Genomic DNA, 12,003 nt, shown 5'->3' on the forward strand with positions numbered 1-12,003 from the left:
GGCCATGCTGCAAGGCAGACCTGGTTTTCATTTCTTTCTTAGAACTAGCTCCAGTTGCTACGTATTGCTGCAAAAACGAGCGTGGAATGTTAAGCGAAACAGAATAAATTTGACACTGAGCGTAATTATTTCCAGCGCCATCACCCGTCATTTGACAAAACCTAGAATATCGCCTTCGAGATTTTTGCGAAACGAGACCCGAAACGAGACTTCACATTTACGTTACATTGTGTAGCAATACGCAGCAACTGAAGCTAGTTTTAGGAATAAATTGAAAACAATCAAGCCATAACAAGTGAGACTAAAAATTAAAACCCATCATAAATAAAACAATAAAAAACCAGGCTTTGACCACGTGACTAAAGTGATGCTCACTATGCTGACTCCAGCCTGAGGCCTCTTTGGTGCGCACTATGCACAGGATGAGCGCCATCTGTATTATCGCCGTTTCTGCAGACTGTGCAAAAGCCGCCGAAATTCAACTGGGGCCATCATCCGCTGTTCGTGTTACATAAGCACAAAATTGCACTCAATAGAAGCCTGAAGTATTTGACTTTTATTTACTTCACTCAAGTTGCACAATCATTGAAGGCGCCATGTAGAATTCCAGACAGGCGATTATGTCTGGGTCTGGACGCATACAAAACGGCACGCAGTATAAGAGTGAACTACTTCATTTTACAGCGAAAGCTGTTATCAGATAATTTCGACGGCCGTTTTTGGCGTCGTCGTTGTCCGCCGCGGCCGGCGCCCCGCCGGTGTCCGTAACCACTATCACGCGACATAAGAAAAAAAACGAAAGTAGAAAAAAGATTTCCAGGATAGAACGGGGTTCGAACCTGGGCCCTCTGCGTGGGAACCCAGTGTTCTCCCTCAGAGCCATGCCGGTCCTTGAAACTGCCATGCAAAAAGACGCTATACAGGCTTCATGTCCGGAAGGAACCACACTACTGTATGTTATATAGCGTGATAGAAGAGTGAAATAAGAAGCAGGCGTCACACGGCGTGAATTCAGTAACCGGGCCTCACACAATGCGAATTGCGCAACGAGTAGGTTGTTGGATGCTTCCAACCTATTACAAAGGGCTCTGCCATAATTCGTCATCGTCATCAGGCACAACATCAACAAAGTGCGCATAACGCCATACAAGTTTTAGCGGGTACCACGGCTCTCCGTTGAGTGACGAAAAATTGCATTATGGATGCTTCCCTACATTCACAGAAATTATGATGAGTTACAGCGTAGTGGGTTTCTCGCAAGTGCACTTGTATTGGTTGCCAAGGAAGGCCATAAACCCATGATTCATTTCCTCAGGGTCTCAATATGTTCTTCCCCCCTCTCGCTCTCTCTCTTTCTCACGTCAACGTATGGTATATTGCATGGTGAGAGAGCGAAATAGCGACCGGCCATCACACAATGCGAATTACGTAACTGGTGAGCTGTTTAATGCGTGCAACCCATTACAAAGGGCTGAGCAACAATTCTTCATATTCATCAGTCGTCACGTCAACAAAGTGTACATAATGCCTTACAGATGTGTAGCTGGTACCTCGTTTCTGCGCAGAATGACGAATAATGGCGTTGTAGGTGCTTCCCAATTTCACAAATAATGTTATTTATGGCGTAGTGGGTACCTTGCTAGTGTACTTGTATTAGTAGCCCAAAGAGAGTTTACAACGAGCTCTAGAAGTGCCGCTCTTCCTGCTTTCGCTGTGACCGTGCTGTGCTTTCCGCGCAGGCCTGGCGTTTTTTGAGTTGATCATACGGCATTGCTCCTATATAAATGGTAGCTTAAAGAGAGATGAGCGCTGTTCACTTCCTTGTCACAATGAGAATGGAGGGTCCGAATGAGTTGTCACTGATATTAAATACAAGCCAAAAGTTTAAACAGCGACAGCCTCCGCGCGCGCTGGGAGTCTGCGTTGCTCAGCTCGGACCTGGAGCAACAACTCTGGGCCGTCCAGCGAGCCGAGGAAGCCGCCAAGGGCCAGCAACCCTTGGCCGAAGCCTAGGCGGGATCCAGGCCCATCCCACCAATTCGCAGGGCAATCAATAAAGTTAATTCATCATCAAAAGTGTTCGGCCTACTGAATGGTGGCTGAGAAGCGTGACTTAATTTATTGCTCAAGCAGAGAAGAGGCATGAGTATTCGAGGACTAGTTGCTTAATGTCTTACTTTCTTGTACACCCATAGTACGCACGGGGAGGTAATATCCTTGGGTATGAGTATTTACCGTAGCTCTCAAAGAGACTATAAGCAGAATGTGAGAAGTTACAAGTGTTGTTGGCAGAAGTCTCAACATGCGTAGTCGTCTGCCGAGGAAAGTTTTAAATGCCCTCGCTCTGAAGTGCTTGTCCTGTAGTTCTCGCTCTGAACAGCCCATGAAATGATTTGCCATGTTCGAAGTGTTTATTAGAATATTTTTACAATGCAATAAATACATCCGGGCTTCTAAATGTTCGCCGTGTGAACTACAACTGACGGCAATGACCACAATTACGATTATGCTGGAATTCCTTTTACGTGTTTTTTTACGAAACGCGATGTATTTCCAGGAATGGTGAATTTCTCGCAGGCTAGACAACTTATAAAATCTTGGCTGCGTGGCATCTTGAGACTGGGAATCATGCCACTGCAATTTAAGAATGACGCCGCAACACAAGACCGCTCTTTTTAACATAATGAGATCTGATTCTTTAACTCGCGCGCTATTCGTTCCATTGCGTCATTCTTGGATCACGCGCCGAATACGCTCTTTCTCAGTCAGATATGAAAATTAATAAAACTTTCTTTTGTTTGTCGATAATAGCGTGTGTGTGTTTTTAATATACACTTCAATTATAGCTTTCTGATTCTTTTCAGGCGATGTGTTGTATCAAGTAAAAGACAGTGATGTTAGCTTCATCTTGACTGAAAAGGAGAATTCTGAAAAAATTAGGAACATACACAGGAAATGCCAATTCAAGGTAATCGCTTTCGTGTTTTCTTTTAATGCACTAATAATAAATCGCGCAAACAAATGAAGCTGACTTTGACTTACCGAGTCTGAATATACCTTTGTAAAGAGACTTGTGTAATAGTATATGACGAAAAATCGATGCTTCAAATGAGAGGAAATGGACATAGGTTTCACGCGCTAGAACGTATTGAAAAGGAAACATCGCGGAGGACCGAAGATGTGTAGCTTTACGGGTCATTTCCTGCATGCTTGGACTGTTTTTAGATATATGATTAATCCCATCTAATCTATAGTTCCCCGATTTAGTGGGAGCACGTACGTCCTTGAATTGTTATGTGTAACGTCTGAAAGAGAGCACCCTTCGTCGCGTCGTGTGAGACACGAAATAAGGTAAGGAAAGTAGTCTTTTATGGAGCTTAGACGAGGGATCCGCCATGTTTTGATATTATTTATTTATAATAATTCCGAGAGAGCTGCTCTAGAGGTACGTATGCCATACCAGCATCGAACATACTGCCAGCCGAATCGTAGACTGTTGTTAAATTTTCACACCTCATAGAATGAGATCTGCAAACTTAGAAGACCTCAACTGAACATTGTAGGGTTACGTTCCTGCTAATGGAAGATTTCGATATTGATGTAATTATATCATATTGAAGAAGTTGTAGAAATTAGTCAGCTCTCGTCGTCTTCAATGCACAATTGAGGTGCACTGCACTGCACAGCAAGTTGTTCATACATCAATAAAAACTTGCAGATAATGCCACAGAAAGTATAGGGAACGTTAACTGTACTGTTTTAAGTACATTGTTCTAATTGGGATACACATGTCAAGACATTAAAGAGCATAAAAAGACAACTTACCGCTGGCAGGGACCGAACCTGCTGATTTTCGTTACGGTTGTGTCAAAGAAACAAACTAGCCCTCAAAATTGCCTTCGTTCATTTGTTTGCACGTCAAGTTGTTCTTGAGTTTTAGATTTATTTCCTTAGAATAACAGAGAGCTGAGCTAGTTGGTAAGTGTCCACTATAAATTTTTCTCCACGCGTGCCTGATTGATAGGGCCACCTATTCCATGAGCATGCGCAGATAAGTTTTCGTGCCTTCATTCTTTTCCGCCATAGTGCGCCTCTTCAATTGTTAGGCGGCGTTTGTGGTGTCTTAACTTCCTTCTTGCGCCCGTGTATGCACGCCCTATGTTTTAGTATCTGAATTCTTGTCCTGACCATGACAATTTGCTTCAACGCATTGCAGTAGCTTAAAGACTAAGGTGTTTTACTCCTAAGCTTAAGGAAAGTGTTTCTATACACGGTCATGGCATTCTCATTTCGATGGGGACGAAATGAAACATCACCCGTGTAGTTAGATTAGGCGCAAAATAATGATTCCCAGGTGATCAAACTTAATTCATAGTCTACTCCTACGACTTGTCTCCCAATCCTTAAACTCTAAGAAAACAAAGTGTACGCGTTACTCATTTAGGTGATCGCTGCCTTGCTACGCATATTACTGTCTTTAAAGATACACCTTAACTTTCTTGTAGATTCAATGACTCTTCGACCTGTGCACTATGATCAAATCACTACCGCCGAGAGTACCGAGAGTACCAAGAGAGTCGTAGACATTTCACACGGGCGTTGCCAGAAATTTTTTTTTCGGGGGAGAGGGGGGGTTGCACCATACTTTATGTATGTTCGTGCGTGCATTTGTATGTGTGTCTCTATATACGCAAGCAAAATTGAAAATTTTCGGAGGGGGGTTCGAACTCCCCCCCCCCCCCCGCACTTGGCTACACCCCTGACGTGTCAAGCCACGACTAAAAAAAGGACTCAAAGGACACTTTTTTTTTTCTTAGATTGTGTCGCGCATAAAGATCCCCTGCGGTGCCCCTTAGACGTTTTCCTGGGCGTGTCAGAGGACTAACGTTAGCGCCATGGTTAGCGTTGTAGTCCGCTAACTCTACGGGCTTTCACTGAATGCGGGAGATTTTTTATATGACATCTTCTTGAATGTATTTTGCTCGCCATGCCCTTAACGTTGACTGTTGGCAAAGGTTCTTGTCTGCGACGATCCGGAAAAGACATCCTGCAAAGCGCAATCCTAGAAGTGAGGATCACATACATGCAACGCCACCACACAAGGTTTAGAACTTGAGCATTGCACCACTGCATAGTACAGCGCAATTAACAACAGTGTGGCATGCACGTGTAACCGTTTTCTTAATATTTGGAAACAGTGCTGCTTTATCTCAAGAGCCCATGCGTAAGTATGGTGAAAACACTGTGATGTCTCCTCGGCAGCACATGTCTGACCTTTTAGTATGCAGGAAAGTTTAGGAAATGCCGCCCATTTAACGAAGCATGCCTATCTGACTTTTACACATCGAAAAATTAGGTCTTTTGCGAGTTCCACTAAATGCGGCAATCGCATTGCGGTAATCTGCTAATGAGTAAACAACCCGAAAGAGTGACTACAGTTACAGTCGGATATCTCTCGGCCAAGGAGAATGTGACGTTCCCTAATTTCTCACTTCTTAAAAGAAATTGTTCTTCATGATTTGACGGCACTATATACTTAGGAAGTACCGTGCTGAATTCCAATCGACGTTTAATTTTCGTGTATCTCAAATGCTGACATCGAAGCTGTTACGCTGGTGGTATGACTGAACTATTGTTTTTCAGCAGGAATAAAAAAAAAATATGTTTTGCAACATGAAATTTTTATGTTACTTATTTAGTTTTTTAACAGCATGGCGGTTTTATGTGAGCTTATACTTTCACCTTGTGTATATTATAACTGCTAAGATAAATAATTTGTTTCATCTGGTGGCCTATGTCACCCAACCACCAATCTTCTAATTTCCTGTGATAGATCTCTGTCAATAAAATAGCCATAATATAGTATAGATGCTTCCCAGTCGATAAGTTGTTCCATAGCGTAGCTTTTGTCTCTGTGTTTTGATAAATATGAATGGATGTGTAATCCCTATGAAATAAGTTCTATGACTGGCATAACCGAAGTCTGCAGTAAAAAATTGCTGCATCAGTCGAGAATAAAATCGCGCCGCTTCCTATGTTTCATTTTTATTTCATTGTAGTTGTCTGCTGCAACTGATTTCTGATGTTCCAGTGCCTCCTGCAGGATAGGAAAATTGTCCTTAGTTTGCTTACATATGCACACGGCACATGATATTGAGTTGGCCTGCAAGTATTATATCTCAGTTGTACGTACGCCTAAATATGGTGTCGAACTTTTGCAATATACCTTGCAGGCACTGTTTTCCGTAGATCGCACTTCTGACTTCGTATGCATTCAAGACTACGAATTTGTAGATGATAGCCAGTTTCAAGCGCCACGTATTGAAGAACCCCAAAACCACATCATGGTCTATCTGTACACGTCGGGCACCACAGGTCTTCCGAAAGGAGTGGAGATCAGCATGTATGCGTTTATTGCGTCGGTGGAGTTGAGCAGGTGAGAACATTATAAACACGTCCTTCTGAATACGGTAATCTGGTACAAGCTATGAAGCATAATTGTGTAGTGCGTAAAAAAATAACCGTAGGGTATCGATAGTTTTGAGTTAGATCTTATATGCTCAAAACAGCACTAAAAACGTATGGCAGCCACCCAGCGATTCCCGTTCGTACATTCCCACTGCTCCGTTTACGAAAGCGTCCATGAAGCTAGTGTTTGGGGTAAGCATGTAGGATTTTCCCAGCCTGAGTGGAATCTTGTTAGGGAGGTTCGCAAATTCGGTATGCGACATGAGTGCTACTTTTTGCTGTATGTTATAAAATTCCTCCTTCTTACGGCAGTTGAGATACGTGTCGCTTCGAGCGATTTCCGTCAGGCTGTTTCAGCTACAATGTGCTGGAGGACGCCGGTGGAAAGAGCTCGCCTGCTTTTGGCGAGGCGGTGGCGTCACCTCATGCTCGGCACGGGAGTCAGGCACACGTTTCTGCAGAGTTTTTAGCTGTTTTAAGGTGATCATTGCGATTACTTGGTTATTTATGTTAATTAAATTATTTTAAATCTTGTGAGTTCAGTTTAACCTAGTTTTGAGCATTGCTGTATTGAGCGCTTTACTGTGAGCGTGATAACTACACTTGAGATGCATGGATGGACATGAAGCCGGGCCCGTAAGGTGCTCCCCACCTAAACCAAATATAAACAGAACAAATTCAGGAAGGCGTATTACTGTGCTGAGTCACCCATTCTTTGTGAGGTCCACGCAGGTGCGCCTGTATTTCAGACCTCTAGTTGTAAAAAGAAACAACTCACTCAAGAAGCCGTAATAATAAACGTAGTCTAAAGACCATTCGTTCTTCTGTTATCTCTCTATAACTACAGATCTCGCGAATGCTATTGACACAATATTAGGATGCCTTTCTTTTCGTAATAAATTGTATGAAGGCCAAGTTTGCAGTCCTGATTGTGTCGTTTGTGTCAGCTTTCCACACGGGTGCGATTTACAGCGCAAAAGATGAAGACCCCTTACTTTTATGCACAATTTTGAAACACTGCTTTTTTGATAAACAGATTGTATGTTCGCACATAATTTAATGCAACAAAGCGAATGGGTTCTACAGCGTTTCCTCACTTAAATATAATTTCTTTCGATTTAACGTACCAACACCACTATATGTATATGAGGGACGCCGTAGGGAGGTGTTGCCGATAGTTTTGGCTTCATGAGGTGTACAGTGTTCAGTGCGAAATATTCTGTGCGATCCTTTGAAGTATGGCAGCAGCATCAGACCTTGAAAGGGGTATAGCCTCTTCCTTGTCGCCTTGCAAAGCTGACCGAGCAGCATTATCGGCACGTTCGTTGCCAAGCGCGCCGCAGTGACCTGGCAACCATTGAAATGACATTTGGTGTCCCTTTTCGAACGACGTATGAATGATGTGTCTAATCTCGAATACCAGTTGTTCGTATGGTCCACGCCGCAGGCAAACGAGTTGTGGCGACTTCAAACACCATATGTACTCCGCCGAAGAGAGGCCACTCTGCTATGCCGCCTATGGCTAAGAGTCGCTTTCACGAAGTCATATTCGCTTGGATTAAGGATGGCCGACAACGCTCTTTGTGACGCCTACTGCACCGAGGAGACCTTCCAGCATATCTTCTGCGACTCGCAACGCTGTGCAGAGACGATCCCTAAATTCGCTCTCGCTCGTCTTCATAACAGAACGATGAAACTAGAAACAATTCTCCAATGTCATCCTGATAAGGCATCGAGAATTCAAGCAACCAAGGCATTTCTCAAATTCCTAAGGACAACAGACTTACACGAGCGGCTGTAGACATTTAACGATGCCGCATACCGCACAAGACTACCGCTCTGCGCTGTGAAGTTATGTGTGTGCGTGTGTGTTCCTCTCTCTTTCTCTCTTTCTTTACTCTTCTTTCAATCTCCTCCATCTCTTGCCCCTGTGCAGGGTAGCATACCGGTTATGCCAAACTGGTTAACATCCCTGTCTTTCATCTCTCCCGTTTTTCTTCCTTCCTTCCTTGCGTAGGGGGCGGGGGGGGGGTTCAGAAATAATGAACCACCTCAGTTCATAAACGAACACCTATATGTAGGTACATGTGCCTCAAGCATTTTGTCTCCAGCGAAAATACGACCAGAGTTAAACGCCGCGACCGTCATGACAGAAGACGAGCGCATTAAGCACTAGACCACTGTGGCGGGTGCTTCTTTAGTTAAAAAAAAACCATGCACAATTTTGAGGGGTTTCCGACGTTCCTTGCCGCAGTATTATTTGTTACTTCAGTTTGAACAGAATAACGGCCATCGCTTCAAGTTTCATGGTTAATAAACATCACCTATCAACAAAGTGATGGTGAGGAGGATATTAGGCTTATACGTGCTAAACCCACGATATGAATATGAATTGTGGAGGGCTCCGGAAATTTTGACCAATTGGTGTTCTTTCACGTGCTATGACATCGCACAGTGCACGGGCCTGTCGCATTTTGCCTCCATCGAAATGCGACTGCCGCGGCCGGGATCGAACCCGCGACCTTCGTGTCAGCAGCCGAGTACCATAGCCTCTGCTCTACCGCTACGGAGGAGGAGATATTGAAAGTGCAATAGCTACAGTCAAATCTGAATATACGAAACTCTGGAAAATCGAATTACCATTTATATCCAACTATTCTTCGAACGTGACAATGCTTTAATGTCAATTAAAAGCCTAACACAAAGCGACATAGGAGAAGAATAGCCGCTACGCTTAACACATCTAAGATTGAGCAGCCGGAAACGTCTCAAGTAGTTGGCCTACCCTCAAAAGAAGATGGCCTTTTCTCTTAGTAGGGTGCTTTCGCTTATGCATTTTGGAGAGCAAGCGGTTCGAATATAGGGCGCTGCGCAGAGCTAGTAGAAATCACCGCTTGCCATCACGTCCTTTCTAGAATCACGTGGTCGCGCCCGTCAGCATGTCGTGAGCGGTCGCCATCTGCTTCGTGAAAAAAAAAGAAAACATAAGACGATCGTACACTATTTTTCACGCTATGCCCAAGCTACACCCCTAACTACAAATAGCAGAAGTATAAAAGCTTGAAAAAAAAAAAATAAAACCCCGAGTACTCCTGTGAAGCGATCTTCCTTGAAATATCGTGAACCGATGCTGTAAAGCCAACTTGCCCACCGAAAGTGCAGTAAATTATTACAAATCACTGCATTTTTATTATATTTCTTATTGAAATATATGATACAGCGAAGTAATTTGAGCTTTTTGCTAGTTCGATATATGCAGGTTTGACTGTTCACAAAAATGTTTTTCACATAACGGGATTAAACAAGTGACACTAAGTAAGGGTGATTAAATTTATTTGCAAGGAATGTCTTGAATTTATTCCTTCAAACGAAACCGTCGTTGGATGCAATATACCATGAGGAATGCTTGATTTGGTGTCTATCCTTAGTGGTGTTTTAAGAGGATATTCGTTTTTCTGCGTTGCACATCAGTGATGGAGGAAACAAGGGGTTCACTCAAAAGAAGGTATACCATCTGGCATTATTTGCGGTAAGCGTCAGAATGAGAGAGCGAGCCATATTCCTAAGCGCACTGAGTTGTTTATCATGACGCGATCGGGTTACACCCACAAAACTGTTACCATCGCTCCGAGCATCAATGTTTGGGAAATTTTCCGCCTGAAACTTTGGAAACCTTTAGACTATCTTAAGAAGATTGTGTACACACGACAGAAGTAGTAAGTTTTTTCTGGAGCTAACGCGAGACCCTGCGATAGCATTGGAATTTTCAATCATTCGCGTGTAAAGGACGACATGCTCCGCCAAAGATACAATTACTGACGGGCCGACGACTGTGATCACCGCTATCAGGGTGCGGCGTACGTTTCTTGTACTTCGAGTTTTCAGTTCCTGGACACAATTTTATAGAGTCCCGAATTTACCAGTCTTACTGCGGCGTTCTTTACCGTCCCAACCACGTGGCGATAGAAACAACATCCTCAGAAATTCAAACACCAGAAGCGCCTTAATAATTGCAGGGGTTTCACAACACCATGATATGATTTTGAGGGACAACTAAGTGGGGTGCTGCGGAAATTTCGACCACGTAGGGTTCTTTATATGTGCATCTAAATTTAGGTACACCGTCCTCAAGCATTCTCACGTCCATCGCAAATGCGGCCGCCATGGGTAGGATTCCACCCCGCCACCTTCGGGTTAGTATTCGAGCACCATAACGACAAGGCCACCGTGGCCGATGTGTCAAGGCTCAGATTATGTAATTGTGGAAGTGATGTCGGAAAACAAACATCCATACATTGCTTGTGCGTTCCTTAGGGCGAGTGAGTTTTTCAAGGACAGAGACGTGGTCCTGGGATGGAATCCTGTGACGCATGCATCCGGATTCATCGTGCCGATGATTGCCTTCATCTCGGGAGCCATGGTGGTGCCGGCACGGGCAGGACTGTCTTCAAAGGACTTCGTTGAGATCGTTAAGAAACATAAGGTAAATTTTTTAACGATTGCACAGTACTCAACGAGGTAGCGCCGTTCAACAAGGTTCAACGGCATGTGGAACCGTTGCTTATCCATCGGCAGTCACTTAAAAACTAATTCATGCAACCAAGAAGCGCGCTGTTGCCGCAATACCGCCGCAACGCCACCCCTCAACTACATGCCGTTGCTGGCCAAGTCTTGACATTCCTGTACTGCAGCGTGTGTTTATAGTTTCGCGGCGTTGTGTAAACAGATGACATTCTCAGCGGGCAAGGTGGCATCAGGAACACAAACGAGGCTACACGTGACGCTTGCAAAACCAACGACGCCGGAGGTTTTAAACGTTGTCCAAATTCATGTTGAGCGTAATTTTGCGCCTTAATTCTAATGTAATGGAGCGACTATACCGCTAAAAAGTAAAGCCGTTTAATTGTTCGCCCCGGCGGCCGCGTTTAAGTGGAAATAAATGCCGTTAAATCCTTTAGGGGAGCGTTAATAAATCGCAGGTGGTCAAACTTATTTTGGACTCCCCAGTTACGGCGTGCCTCACGAAAAGACAACTTGCCACCGGCGGGGACCGAGCCTGCAAGCTTGAGATAACACGCCCGATGCTCTAGTTTTTATTTCGTTCACTTTAATCTCTTTGAATTTATACCATAATTAGGGCGATGCAATTAAAAACTACAAATAACGTCCCCGACACCTTCCTTAACATCATTGTGAGCTCGATTCAATAACGGTTGTGTAACTTTAGCATACAGGCTGACAGTACTCTAATACTGCTTTTCACTTCCAGGTTACCAGCTTTTGTGCATTTCCAACGGCATTCAGAAAGCTGGTATTTGAGTTGGACGAAGGCCTTTTCCCATCGGTGAAATGGATCATTGTATGTGGCACAGGCTCAACCGAAGACCTGTACCATAGAGTTCTTCAGGTGAGCTCCTTAATACCACGCATTTGATTCAAGCGCATGTAGTTAGCGATATCCCATATTTTACGCCTACCTAAAAAGTGTGGTGAAGCGCGGCCGCTATAATCATCGGCCAGCGTCCGTGACAGGCG

At 44.0% G+C, this 12,003-nt stretch overlaps 1 protein-coding gene across 1 annotated transcript in view; it reads left to right on the plus strand.

Moving 5' to 3' along the window:
- LOC119402284 (uncharacterized) overlaps nucleotides 1–12,003 on the plus strand; it is a 107,711-nt gene that overhangs the window by 34,774 nt on the left and 60,934 nt on the right. Inside the window, exons 4-7 of the mRNA XM_037669434.1 lie at nucleotides 2,865–2,968; nucleotides 6,234–6,436; nucleotides 10,783–10,951; nucleotides 11,738–11,875. Coding sequence (XP_037525362.1) covers nucleotides 2,865–2,968; nucleotides 6,234–6,436; nucleotides 10,783–10,951; nucleotides 11,738–11,875 — 614 coding nt within the window. The remainder of the gene's footprint in view (nucleotides 1–2,864; nucleotides 2,969–6,233; nucleotides 6,437–10,782; nucleotides 10,952–11,737; nucleotides 11,876–12,003) is intronic.

The sequence above is a fragment of the Rhipicephalus sanguineus genome, chromosome 8 (assembly GCF_013339695.2).
Source record: "Rhipicephalus sanguineus isolate Rsan-2018 chromosome 8, BIME_Rsan_1.4, whole genome shotgun sequence".
NCBI classification, from domain to species: Eukaryota; Metazoa; Arthropoda; class Arachnida; order Ixodida; family Ixodidae; genus Rhipicephalus; species Rhipicephalus sanguineus.